Consider the following 14,926-nt stretch of genomic DNA (forward strand, 5'->3'; position numbering starts at 1 on the left):
GAGGAAGGAGACGCTTCAGGCTCATTACCAGATCATTTGGCAATTGGTTGCAGGCTTTCTCAATACTGGCCAGCATCATGGGCGAAAGGCACCCTGAGCACTGCTCAGCCCTTTTCTTTTACCTGGATAACATTTGGGAGGCACACCGGGTTTACGGGGGGCAAGTGTGGCTCAGGTATGACAAGCAATTCTGCCAGAGGATGGCAGTTAGGCAGGACTTGAACTGGGATCACAGGGACATTGGCCTATGGATGAGGTTAATGAACAACAAAGGATACCAAGGCTATGGTGCCCAGGGGTCTGCTGGGCAACAGCCCTATCCAGGCACAAAAAAGGAGCGTGATGGCTGTTTAAAGACAGCCAATGCAAATGTGGGGCATCTTACCGCTTTCGGCATGAATGCTCATTGTGTGCAGGGCCAGACACCAGTGATTTTAGAGCCAATGCTCCCATAGCTAAATAAATACCCAGCCCGGGAAAAAGCGTCTTTGCTCATTGAAGGGTTTCAGAATCCCGGGGGGGAGAGGGTTCAAAAGTGGGGGGTATCTGAACCTGAGATCAGCACTGGAAAAACCAGATTTGGTACTGGAAAACAAAGGAAGGAAGTGGATTTTGGTCATATGGCGGGCCCGTTAAAAGACCCCCCGTTACCAAATCTCAGGACATGACCTTTGGGCCTAGTCCCCAAGAAGGAGGCAGGAGAATTCAGGTTTATTCACCACTTGTCCTATCCCAGGGGCAGTTCGGTTAATGATGAAATCGATAAGGGATTAGTCCGGGTAGCTTATACTTCTTTTGATGAGGCTATGCAGCTGGTGAGAGAGGCAGGAATTGCTGCACTGATGGCCAAGGTGGACATGGAGTCTGCATATCGTCTACTGCCAGCGCAACCCGAGTCATTACATCGGCTGGGCTATAACCTATTTCAACTTCAGTGGAAGGGTCTATTGGCTGGAAAAGACAATTGAGAATTCAGAAATTTCGCTTTTCACTGATGCCACAGGGTCCACTGGTTTTGGGGCATACTTTCAGGGGAAGTGGTGTGCGGCAGGATGGCCCCAGGAGTGGGGCTCATTGCCAATTTGGCATTTTTGGAACAGCTCTTGACCAATAAGTCAGTATAAGTGCTTGGTCAATACAGCAGTGGTCTCAGAGGTCAACAATCTGACCTCTTCGTCCCACCCAGTGCTCGCTCTCCTGCGGCAACTGGTACTGCACTGCTTGCAGCTAAATGTCAACTTTAGAGCTAAACACATTCCAGGGGAAGTTAATGAAATTGCTGAAGCTCTGTCTCGCTTTCAGTGGGGCAGATTTCGAGGGCTGTCGTCCGAAACGGACCAGGAGTGAGAACGATGCCCAGACCTCGTGTAGAAGCTGGTATGATGGAATGGGTTCAGTGATCCATAACCCCAAGCACCTGGAACAGTTACAACAAAGTCTAGAGAGACTGGTGCTCGCTTGAGCTGGAGATGGGGGACATAGAGAATAATGATGACAGGTTGGGCCTCCTGGCCTGTCAACTGGCCAAGGAGTTTAGTGACAATGTGTCGGTCAGTGTGGTCGAGAAAAAGTTGGCAGCATTAGCATTTTTCTTTAAATTCCGGGGATGTCCAGACTTCTCTAAGGATTTTGTGATCAGGCAGGCGGTGAAGGGTTTCAAAAAGGGAAAAAGATCGAGGGACAGCAGGAGACTCATAACCTTAAATGTGCTGGATGGATTATACGCTGAGTTGGGCAAGACATCACATTCACCGTTTGACTGACATTGTTCAGGTTGGCTTTTTCTTGGGCATTTCTGGTGCTTTCCGGATATCGGAGTAGGTGAGCCCCAGTAGGACAGGGACAAGGGGAATTCAGTGGGAGGATGTGAATTGACAGTAAGGAGGTGTGAGGATAGTGATACGGGAGTCAAAAACCAATAGGAAGGGAGAGGGATTCATAGTGAAGTTACATGGGGTGGAGGGTTATGATGCCTGCCCAGTAAAGTGTTTTGATGATTACTGCAGGATTAGGCCAGATCACCAAGGCATCTGCTTGATCCATCAAGATCGCTCTGCGCCATCCCACTTCCAGTTTGTTGCAGTAATGAAGAAGGCGCTACAGGGATTAAACCTGGCAGTAGGGGAGAATGGGAGACTGCTGGGACACTCCTTCATACACTGGGCTGAGCGGTGGGCCACTGTGCAAGCCATGAACGGCCACTTTGCAAATACGTCATATGATCTCTGGTAGCTGGCTGGGAAAACAGTAATTCAGAACTGCTCTGCCAGAAGTAAAATATGTATTATGTACTACCAACTGCAAATATCTTGAAAATAAAAATCTAAAAAAACAAAATTTACAGCCACTGAACACTTTTACAATGATAGTAAAGCATTTCTAGGATGATAATACACATTATACAAACATTCATTATAAAAAACAACATTAGATTGTAAGGTTATGCGAGCAGGGACCTCTGATCCTGTTTTTTATTCTGTTACCCTTGTCTGTTCTTTATATATTAATGTAAAGTACTGATTAACTTGCTGACCCTATATAAATAAATGATGATGTTGATGATGATGATAGAAACATTTCAAATATCAGCCAAAGACTTCATATAGCATTAAAGAAAACACATTTATAGATTTAAACAATATGTTTTATTATTCTGTTGTCAGTCCATCATTCTACATTTATATCACTGGCGATGAAAACACCTTGCATTTAGTTTGCACTATTCCATCATGTACTACAAGACAATATTTAACAGGGAATGAAATGAACAGTATCATCTGAGGGTTCCATGTCTGTGTTCTAGCAGGTAGCAGGAAAAAAAGCCCAAATTTTGGTTTTCATCTCCTATATAGAGCGGAGTGTACAAAGTCTGATGATGTAAAACACGGAAATATATATATATATATTTATATATATATATATATATATATATATATATATATATATATATATATATATATATATATATATATATATAGATAAATGATTAAAAAAACAACAGATATTCATTCCTCACATCCAAATGGCAGGCATCTGCAGGTTAAAGTCTTCACAAAACTGTAATCAATACATAAAAAATATATTACAAATATTTTGTCTTCTCATTTTTCAGACCTTGACTGGTCATCTGTATGTCTCTATGAATTGCACTCTTCACAATGACAAGATAGTATGTATCGATAGGTGGCAGTCATCCTTCTGCCCCCAGAACAACGCAAGCGAATGGCTTTCAGCTTAGAAGTCTGAGGCCTGCAGCAATGACAGGTGGAACGAAATGGCTGCTTTAAAACTGTACTGAAGGAAACAAGTGGATCTGAGCGTGAAGTCTGGCTGCAGCGTCCTTCACATCGAGCTAGCAATACCATCTGTAGGAAAGCAGAAAAACAAATAAATATTAAGCACTTTCAAGGCACCTCACAAAAGTTAAGTGAGGACATAAAAATAAAAGTAGAGTTTATACACAAAGTTTACAACCAATAGCAACCAATCAGCACTTACAGAGAATATAAGGTCCCTGAAGAGCACCTATGAAGCATGGTTTTCATTTAGTTCACTTTTGTTATTTATCTGCTGTATGAGCTTTTAATTATGTAGTATAGTTGTTATATAAAGCATAAAGCATCATACAAACACACTAATATAGTAATGTAATAATAAGCAACATTTGTTCTAGGGATGCACCGAATCCAGGATTCAGTTTAGTATTCAGCCATGATTCGGCGTTTTTCAGTTGGATTTGGACATGTCCATGTGCCTGCCAGAACCGAATCCAAATTCTTAAAATCACGACTTTTCATCAGACAAACAAGGAAGTAAAAATATTTTTTTAACTGCAATTGCAAAAGGTGGTAACCCAGTCCTAATCTAGTAACCTATAGCAACCAATTGGAAGTTTGCTTTTAAACAGATAATGCTACCTGATTTGTTGATATGGGTCAGAAGAACTAGCAAAACCTAAGAGCAAATTCAGAAATGGCTACATGGTAAAATAATCTCCATTAGCGCCAGCTAGAACAGCGGGACAAAAAATCCAGTGGGCCCCACTGGTCCAGACCCGCTGCCCACTATGTGCTCGCTGACCTTCTCCTGTCTGATCGATAGAAGAAAAGCAGGTATACACTGGCAGAGGGGGGAGGTGAGTGGAGGGGGGGTTGTGTCTGGCACCGGGGGCAGAGTTGGCAGAGAGGGGGTCAGAGGCCTGGGGAGGGCGTGTGCAGGCTCTTGATGCAGCATCCCTGGTGGGCCTGGACCCCCCCCCCTAGTCTGACAGTGACACTGGTCTCCATACTTTGATTTTATGAGCAGCAAGGTAGAAAAACTATTTCTCATCATCTTTTTCTTTTTTTTTTTCCGCTGTTTTATTTGTGCTTTTTTTCTATTTAATAGCAATTGCTAGCATTCAATGTAACTTGTAATATACAACATTATCTATATTCAGCTCATATTTGCTGACGTGTAATTCCAGGTAAGTTTGTTGTACTGTGATAGCCAGTCACAGGGCAAAAAAATAAAGATGATACCTTTATTGGCTAACTAAGATAATCATTGCAGGCTTTCAGAACATTTTAGTTCCTTTTTCAAGCTAAATATAATGAAGCTGCGGTGTTCTCTGATATATATATATATATATATATATATATATATATATATATATATATATATACAACATTAAGCTTATAGGTCAAACGACTAACCAAAAGGAATGTCAGTCTCTGTGTGAGGTGTTAACAAATAGGGATGTAGCGAACTGCCGTTTATGTGTTCGCGAACACCGGCAAAAATGCGAACAGTTCGCGAACAGTTCGCGAACTTCGAACTTCCGCAAAATCGTTTGATTCGAACGATCGAAGGATTTTAATCGTTCGATCGAAGGATTTTCGTTCGAATCGAACGATCGAAACCATTCGATCGAATGATTTCATTCAATCGAATGGCTTCGATCGTTCGATTCGAACGAAAATCCTTCGATTTTAGCGGTCGAAGGAATCGAATGGTCGAACGATTTTTGTTCGAATCGAATGCGAACACATATTGGCGAACGTCGCGCGACGTTCGCGAACATTCGGCGGACGCGAACAGTCGAAGTTCGCGCGAACTAGTTCGCCGGCGAACAGTTCGCTACATCCCTAGCTAGAATTAAAATCGCCGGCGGGATGGCATTTGGAGCGATTCGTTCCCCAAATTGGAGCCTGACTCTGCCCTAAAATAAAAGGAATTCCATGAGCAGTTAGTCTAGTGTCCCAACAACTGTTTTTGTTTCTGACTCATTGCAGGCACTTCTTAATCCACATAATTAGCCATAAATCCAAGGCTCAGGTTCAGTAAGATCACGCATGTTTATACTGCTCTTATTTGAAATTGTGTGGTTTATTATAAATGCCAATAGAAATTATTGAAAAAGAAAGAACTAGCAAAACCTAATCCCTAATAAATAACAACTAACAATGGATACACAGGCATGCAAAAACATCATGGGATGCCAAATTAGGGCTGTGATTGGCTATTTGGTAGCCCCTATGTGGACTGTCAGCCTACAGGAGGTTCTGTTTGGCACTATACCTGATTTATATGTGACCAAAACATGCCTCCAAGCCTGGAATTCAAAAATAAGCACCTGCTTTGAGGCCACTGAGAGTATTATACAAGGGGATGATGAGCAACATGTTGTTCGCAAGCTACTGGTTGGGGATCACTGATGTATGGTGTCAAAGGGGATAGCAAAGTTTCCAAGGAGGTGTTCGGTGGGGAAGGGATTTCTGGGGACTGTAGTCAGCAGTGGGATTGACTGGCAACCCAGGGGATGACCAGTGATTTACCTAACTGGCTTTCTTTTCCCTCAGGTTCCTGAAGTGCTAGTGGAGCTCCACCACCCATCAGTTCTGGTGATTTGCTGATAATATACTGTGTGTTTCTCATTATTATACTTGTTTTACTTGTATCTATTTTCATGTGTTATACATTGGATACAGTTTGTTACTGTTACAGCACTTGGGCAGGTTACATTTGGTATATGCTTTCTTGATTTAACCTACATACCCACCGAGGCGACAGTGGCTGGCATTTGGAAATGGATGGTTGGTTATGTAAAGGCAAGGTTTGCTTACTTGAATAATAAACATGATCAATAAAGCTGTGGCCTACCCTCACCCATTAAAAGGTGTTTTTCTTTATCATTATGGTTTATTATTAATGGTTTGTGATTTAATGAATTCACTACAGAAATCATGCATGCAAGTCTGCATAATATACACTTAAAATCAGGGGTTTCACTATATTTTATTTTGTATTTCATAATATAGTGTTAACTATGTTAAATAGGAATTCCCCTCCAAACACAGTACTATAATATCAGCGATTCAAATTTTATTTGGATTTGGAAAAAAAATCTGCAGTAGGTGCGGTTAAATTATGACTGATTTTCTAACCCCTACACATGAACATAACCTCTGTCTGGAAAGTTTTTCTCATATTGATGACTGACATGCAGTATTTATGACCAGGGAATTGTTTAACCTCTCTGTGCTCCAATAACGTTAGGTCAGTAGGCCAGCCTAGAAATCTCTGAAGCAGCACAAACTGTGCGCTGGAAGAATTTCCAGTAACTCACATTTCAAAAATGGTTTTGCATTAGAAAAGGGAAGCTTTAATATCTTTAATATCAAATATTTTTAAATGCAAACATAGATAAATGTATTTCCCCTCTAAACTTTGTAAGATCACTAATTCAAGTGATATTCAACAAATATTCCAGAAAAACACAAAATATTGGAGCATTCACTTACAGAAGGCTACTGCTGAACAAATTTTTTGTGGTTGCCTTGGGCTGGTATAGAAGCTCAAAACATACAACATTTCTAGCCTACTTCTTTATTTACGTTTTACTTCTCCTTTAAAGTAGAAGGAAAGTCATTCTGCAAAAGGGGGTGCCAAATGTTAGGCACCCACAAGTGATTGTATATACTTACCTGAAACCCCGGGCCGGTGCTCCTATCAGCAGATGACTTTTCTTTTCCTTTAAAGGAATAGTAAATAAAATCTGTGTAAATAGATAGGCTGTGCAAAATAAAAAATGTTTCTAATATAGTTAGTTAGCCAAAAATGTAATATATAAAGGCTGGAGTGAACAGATGTCTAATAAAACAGCCAGAATCCAACTTCCTGCTTTTCAGCTCTATAATTCTGAGTTAGTCAGCGACTTGAAGGGGGGCCACATGGTACATTTCTGTTCAGTGAGTTTGTAATTGATCCTCAGCATTCAGCTCAGATTCAAAAGCAACAGATATGACCCATGTGGCCTCCCCTCAAGTCTCTGATTGGTTACTGCCTGGTAACCAGGGTAACCAGTCAGTGTAAACCAAGAGAGCTGAAAAGTCAGAAGTAGTGCTCTGACTGACATGTTATACATCAAATCACTCCAGCCTTTAGACATTACATATTTGGCTAACTAACTATATTAGAAACATTTTTTATTTTGCTATCTATTTACCCAGTTTTTTTTTTATTTTTACACTGAACAATTCCTTTAAGGGGCAAGATGATGACACAGCAGAGTGTGGAAACGGTTGGGAGAACTGACAAATAGAGCAGGAAAATGGGCAGAGATGGAGGCAGGTCTTTGCTCTAAAGGGAGAGGGACAGTGAAGGGAGGGTTGCCTCTCTGCAAATATATTGCTGGTAATTTTTTAACAACCGCATTTGCTAGAGTAAGCCGGTGAAATACCGGCTTAATGGCAACTCTACACAAGAATATGAAAAAATAGGATCTTACACACACATCTAGACATTAAACTGATTGTAAGAGCTTTGCTGCCGTCTCCTTGTTGATTACTCTATTTTTTACCAATGACAGCTGTACACATTAATTTACACATTTCTTAGTTCCTGCCTACGTCAAAGGATTGTAATAATCCTTAGTTAGGTTGGAGACGTCCTGAGTTTGTTTGACCCAAACTCTAGTTTCTGCCTACTTCAAAGGATTACCCATCCTGTAGTTGAATTAAATGCAAAATAAGTTAGGTCCATCTATGATGCTTTGATTCCTAACTGATATGCTGACAGGTGGGTGGTCTGACAAAAAACAAACCAGAGAAACAATCTGGACAGGGTTTTTTACATTTCAAAGAGGAATTGTTTGTACAGTTGTTTTTGGTAAAAAGAACATCTAAACAAATTTGCTGGTTTAACTAAAAAAGATACATGTTTAACTTGTCGTCAGCCTATCAGAACAATTTCCCATTTTGGTCATGGGATAGAAACAGTATAACAATGGAGCTGCTTTTGGCTGATTTTTATGATGGTGGCAGACTGGGAGCCTAGCGACAAATCTCCTCTACTGCAGGCGACAAATCTTCCCGCACTGCCTTCCTGCTGGCAAGAATATGAATCGCCAGCGTGATCGATTTGGATTTCCAAAGTCGCCCGAAGTTGCCTCATGCCCATTCAGTGGGTGACTTATCTCCCCATCTGCCACCACCCTTGAAGGGATACTGTCATGGGAAAAAAGTTTTTTCAAAATGCATTATTTGATAGTGCTGCTCCAGCAGAATTCTGCACTGAAATCTGTTTTTCAAAAGAGCAAACAGATTTTTTTTATATTTAATTTTGAAATCTGACATGGGGCTTGACATATTGTCAGCTTCCCAGCTGCCCCCAATTATGTGACTTGTGCTCTGATAAACTTCAGCCACTCTTATATTTTATATATATATATATATATATATATATATATATATATATATATATATATATATATATATATATATATATACACTCTTATATTACCGTACAACTAAAAAAATACATTTGCTGGTTCAGGATGGAATTAAATTTTATATTGTAGAGTGAATTATTTGCAGTGTAAACAGTGTAAAGAAAGAGAGAAAGAAAGAGATAGAGGGGGCATAGGGAAAAGCTCTTTTTGTAGACTATACCCTATACATATATATCCTGTGTGCGCATTTTGAAAGATCATAGTATCATTTGCTGTCTCTGGACTGGATAATCACAATAAATCATTTAATCTCTGGGAACATTGGTTGCATCCTTTTACCTAGCTTTGGTAAATTGCAAAATTTATATTTCACAACACTATAAAGATATACGCCAATCTACAAATCACACAACAGCCAAGACTAGTGCCACTGGGGCTGAAATCAGGCTGCTGATATTACACACCAAGAACCACTGTTTTGGCTCGAGCACAGGTAAAACTCTTACGTTTCTTCACCTAAGGGACTACACGGCCGACTTTGATGCATTTCCGTTGGACCCGACACTGGGCGACAAAGCGCATGCGTCAAGTCTGATGTGACAGGCACAAAGTAAGTAATATAAAGTCGGATTGTGTCGCAACGGTGCTCCGACGCGACATAACTGTTGGATGCAAACACTGCAAGCTGCAGTCCTAACCTTAATCAGCTGCGTATGCCTGCACCTGAACTGACACTGCATTTCTGGAAGCAGTTAGCTGAGAAGGCTAATGCCAGAGTAGGGGCTGATTTTCTGCCTGTGCATTTAAGACCCTGTGTGGCACTAACCTTAGCCAATATATGCGCTGTGCTAAGCAAACACATTTCCAGTGTTTAACATTTGGAGCATTAATTAAAATAGAGAGAATAAAAAGCTGCCCAGGTGCCAGAAAAAGTAGCAAATATATAAAAAAAAGTGCTGTTTTTTGTAGATGTCCCTGGTGAAGATCAAATTATATTGACAAAAACACTGGACTAAGGCAGCTTTAGTCTATATTGAGACTTCATACACTAGTATGTTTCTGCCAGAAAAGAAAACGCCAGGTGGGTCATTAGTTTAATGTGCCTGACTCTCAGCAATAGAATTGCAGGTAATGCATTCATATCTCACAAACATATTGCCACCATTATACAACATGCTCTTATGTTATTAAACCAAACAGAGATTTCCATTGTTTATACTAAAACAGCAGATTGGGCAGTCCTTTCATCTGTTATCTTTTTTTTTGTTACATTACATTTCAACTTTAACTAGAAAACTGTATCAATGGAAAAAGTTTCAGGAAATTGAACATGATATGAAATAAGGGCTTGACTGTAAAAATAAAGGGATAAAAAAATACAGCACTGCTAGAATTAAAAAAAAAACACCTTTTTTATTACCATTTAACACCAGATAATAAAAGAAAATATGTATGTCTGATATATTCATGTTAATGAACAGTTACATTTTTATTTCACAAACTTTAAAACAAAGGCACAAAGAAAATGGTAATTATTACATCTCTAACAAATTAAAAATTAAATAAATTAGAATATATTATTAATATTCACAAGCTACTGGTTTTTAAAAGCAGTGCTAAACATTCACAAAAAAAGCCAATTTTAAATAACGCTTGTGACTTATTACATTCTCCCTATGTCTTTTGTTTCCCCAGATGAACTTGTGTAGAAAGGCTTGAATGTCTATGAATGTTCCAGGGGAAAATGGTATTGGTAGTGTCTCAAATGGGTTTAAGAATTTAGTGAGAATGCTCATCTTGAGTGTCGATTTCTGGGGTGTAGTGTTGTCGTAGTAGTTTGTCGTAGGAGGGGAAGATTTTGAATGTTTCATTTCCAATTATAGTTGAATTTGGACCATGAAATGTCTCTTGTGGTTTGAGGCAGATTAAGAGGAAGCATCTCTGTTTAAACAAAATTCATCTGAGCCTAAGAGGGAGCTATATTCATCTAAAACATTGTGCAGGGATGGCAAACAAAGCAGGGGGTTAATTATGGTTAGTACAGGTATAGGAACCCTTATCCGAAAACCTGATATCCAGAAAGCTCCGAATTATGCAATGGCTGTCTCCCATACACTTCATTTTATCCAAATAATGATTTCCTTTTTCTCTGTAATAATAAAACAGTAGCTTGTACTTGATCCCAACTAAGATATAATTAATCCTTATTGGAAGCAAAACCAGGCTGTTGGTTTATTTATTGTTTAAATTAATTTCTAGTAGACTTAAGGCATGAAGACCCAAATTTCCGAAAGATCCGTTATCCGGAAAACCCCAGGTCCCGAGCATTCTGGATAACAGGTCCCATACCTGTAGAACATTGGCAATTAAGATATTTTAAACAAGTGGATACCTTGACCCCAGCAATGTCTGGATTATTTCAAATTTGCGCCGCTAAAAGTTCAATGCTTAAGGTATGTAGTAATGGGGGAAAAGGGCAGCCCTGCCTTGTCCTTCTATTGTTTGCACATGGGCTTCTGTATCAGACTTCCTTCTTTCATCTTAAACCTCCAGGGCTTGCGCTTGAGCATGCTCAGTTTGCTCTTCTCCCTCCACCCCTCCTTGCTGTAATCAGAGTTAGAGGGAGCAGGGAGAGACTCAGGCAGGTCACAACAAGCTAATATGGCAGCTGCATATGGGAAAGCATTCTAAAGAATAACAATTGTGTTCTAGCTTGTACTGTTGTGGCTAATCTATTGGCAATAAATTGCATTGGTAGCTTTCTTTCTCCTTTAATTCTGAATTTATTAAGACAATTGGCCTGGAGTTTGTACAGGGTGTTGTTTCGATTTCTTCCTTCAGGGCAGGTCAGATGCACAGGTGGTGTTAGGGATTGAAGTACCCTTGAGATACTATATGAAGAGGTTGGTGCGATATGGTGAGAATATGTAAAAGTAGATTTTATAACATTTGTAGGGAAGCCCACCTGGGCCTGGTGTTTTGCCATTGGGTAGAAATTATGGAATATATTCCAAATTTGTCTACAGTTTGGCTACAGTTATATTGACAATGTTCATTGTTATATCATGCAATACACATTTTACTTAAAGGGGAAATCCACTTAACAGTAATTATATCAACAAATAACTTTAAAATCATTGGAAAAATATGTGTTAATATGCATATTGCAAAGTTGCTTAGAATTTCATTATTCAAAAAATGTTAGGTGGAATCTCCCTTTAAATTGATTTTCAAAGTAATAAAGTTGTCCTCTTGTGACTGTTGTTTGCATTTATCTTCAGCCCAAGCTACAATTAGTTGCTGCATCCTGAGATTTATAGTTACAAATTTCATGTGGCACCAATTAAGGCAATTTTGTTAACATGTAATGAATGTTCTGGTTACAGTCTGTGGTATTAAATGCACATTTCCATGAAGGGCTTGTAGCCATCTGAACAGGGATAGAGTTTCATTTCATTCAGTTTTCCCAGTATTTTGGTAACTATTACTGAATTAATCACTAAAGAAATATCTTGTGGCTGTCGTGTTCCAAGGAATCATAAATGTTGATGTCTTCATTTGTTATTTTGAAAGGGAAGCCAGACAAATGAAAAACATGCAGGCACTTATGCTCTTATTAAAGGGTTATTCACCTTTGAGTTAACTTTTAGTATGATGTATAGAGTGATATGCTGACACGATTTGCAACTGATTGCTATTTTTTTTATTATTTTTCAATAGACTTAAAGGAGAAGGAAACCCTTTTGCAAAAAAAACCATACCCCCCACCCATGTAGACCCCCCCCCAGTCAGCTTACAGAGGAAGCGGAAGATGGATGTGTGGAACTCCACTGGAAGTATCTGCACTGAGGGGTAAATATGGAGTATGGGGCATTTCCACGTAGGAACAGGGATTTATTATGCTTTATTAATATTATGCCCTGTTAAGCTCAAGAAATAACAAAAACCATAGATTTTTCTTAATTAAAACAATAATAAAAAAATGAGTTTGAAGTGCCCACTTTAACTTTACCAAACTTTCTTGCCAGGCAGTGTATGGACATCCCCTTGGACATCTCTTACCTGTGAAATTTACAAGGCAATCCCAATGTGCAGTCCCTGTGCTCTGCACCTTGTCCTGTTTGTATCTTATGTGGGTTGCTGCTCTGTGCAAAGAGTATTTTGCATTGCACTATGAATAGATAGATAAGTACTTGAAGTACGTGAATGTAACCTAGAGAAACTAGTACTTGCACCTATCCAGTAGTAAATGAGCCGTTCTGCTCCTATGCTGTATTAGAACAACTTTTTGCATGTAGTGAGATTAATTTATAAATCACATATATGAGCGCGAGATTGATATAAAAGTATTTTGTTATACAAAGAGGTATATGGGGCTCTTGAACAGACTTGAGACAATAAAAATCCTTAATAGGGCCACCTCCAGCCAGTGGACAGCACTAGCAGAATATTCCAGATGTTGTGCTTTCATTAATTCCAAATATTTAACTAAACTCCTATAAGGTAGGGTGCTTTTTTGTTGCGCCTAATTTGCCTCCTTAGCTTGTGATATAAACAACTAAGCTCCTGAAGTAAGTGAAGCAAGGCAGATAACATCATAAGAAGTGAGGGTTATGGTAATTGGTGAGTTTTCTCCTTTCTGCTACATTTCCAATGTATTTTACAGAAAAAATATTTTCCGTGCAGTTTATGTAATTGCATGTTTTTGACTGTTTACTTTTAGATGTTCTGAATGCAAAATTAATTTCATCTGTGTTGCTAGCGGGCAGCCACATCAGCCTGATCAAATACAACCCCCCACAGCCTTGCACAGTCCCACATGCTCTTACAACCATTAGCTAGGGAATCTCTCACACATTGTTTTTACAGCCCATTCTTGCATTTACCTACCTTGAGGGCAGTTGGCAAGCCACACTACCATTGATAGCCTTTGTGTGCTGGAGCTATTTTATCCGCTTTTATATTAGATACAAAATGTTTAGTCTGTGTGAATAGCAAAGCTGATTAGTTTACTTTCTTTTAGATTTATTTGGAAAACGTCTCTTCCAAGTTATTTTGTCTTTACAAAATTGTCTTGAAGACATTACTCAATACATCACATGCTACAAAATGAGTTTTTGTTTATTATTTTAGAATAATGAAAAAGAATATTATTTTAAAGTGATAGTGACACCTCTAGTTTTGTGCTTAGATTTCTATTTGCTGTCAATAATAACTATTAATCACAAAATTATTGATGTAAACAAATTAGTAAAATATATTCCTCATATGGAGAAGGATACTACTTCCTGTAGGGGGTAAGTACTACTGCTTTCAGTCTCTCTTATCTCACACCCACTCCTGCAAAAAATAAAAGCATCCTCTCCCGCACTGCTCAGGTTTGTTTGTCTTTTTCAGATGGTGCTTTTAACTCATTCCCTCTTACTAAGTTATATATACGTGTCCCTTTCCTGCCTGCTTGACTTCTCCTGCACTAAGGATCTATTCCAGCTCTGGGGGTTAAAAGGTTAATCTTGCAAGCAATCCTGGCACAGATCATTCTGTTTGTGCAGGGAAGGCAGGCAGAGGCCACACATAATCAAGTATGGCGGAATAAGTTAAAAGCACCATTAAAAAAATGAGCAGCACAGAGAGGTAAAGAAGAGGAGTTTTGCAGTGCAGTGGAGGAGTGGAGGATTGTTATTGTATAGTCACATACCTGAACATTAAAGGAAGCAGCACCTTGACAAGCCCCAAGAGCCCATAAGAACGGGTCAGAGTCTGACACTCTCTTAAAGGAGAAGTGACCAATGTCCAATTTACATAGAAAGAGGTCACAGTGAGGATAATGGTTTAAAGGACATATACCGGTAGGCATATTTTGATGAAGAATTATCCGTTGCCCGCATTCCACTACTCCTATATATACTAGCACCTGCCCACTTTAGTGATGTAACAGAGGGGCAAATGCAGGTATATAAACAACAATTATTTCCTTTTTTTACTTAGCTTTTCTGATTTGGGAAACAATATAACTGCATTTCATTACATGTATTGCATTGAAATCAATTCTGCAAAAACATGGGCAGTGCCAATTTTGACACTATTCTCCTGTTTTCAGGAGACAAAGGTAAACCATATAGCTGTCAACCTTTCTGCACAACACAGCTCTGTCACCTGCAGAAAGAAGCAATATAGATATGAGATCTGTAATCTGGAAATCCAGAAAACTCCAAA

The 14,926-nt window shown here is 39.2% G+C and overlaps 1 protein-coding gene across 2 annotated transcripts in view; it reads right to left on the reverse strand.

Annotated features, from left to right (window-relative positions):
• Positions 1 to 2,980: 2,980 nt before the first annotated feature.
• ndp.L (Norrie disease (pseudoglioma) L homeolog) overlaps positions 2,981 to 14,926 on the reverse strand; it is a 45,254-nt gene continuing 33,308 nt past the window's right edge. For both annotated transcript variants that reach the window (XM_041582104.1, XM_018246652.2), the window contains one exon: positions 2,981 to 3,365. In XM_041582104.1, the coding sequence (XP_041438038.1) occupies positions 3,138 to 3,365 (228 nt within the window). In that variant the 3' untranslated portion in view covers positions 2,981 to 3,137. The remainder of the gene's footprint in view (positions 3,366 to 14,926) is intronic.

This window comes from Xenopus laevis, chromosome 2L (genome assembly GCF_017654675.1).
Source record: "Xenopus laevis strain J_2021 chromosome 2L, Xenopus_laevis_v10.1, whole genome shotgun sequence".
Taxonomy (NCBI): Eukaryota; Metazoa; Chordata; class Amphibia; order Anura; family Pipidae; genus Xenopus; species Xenopus laevis.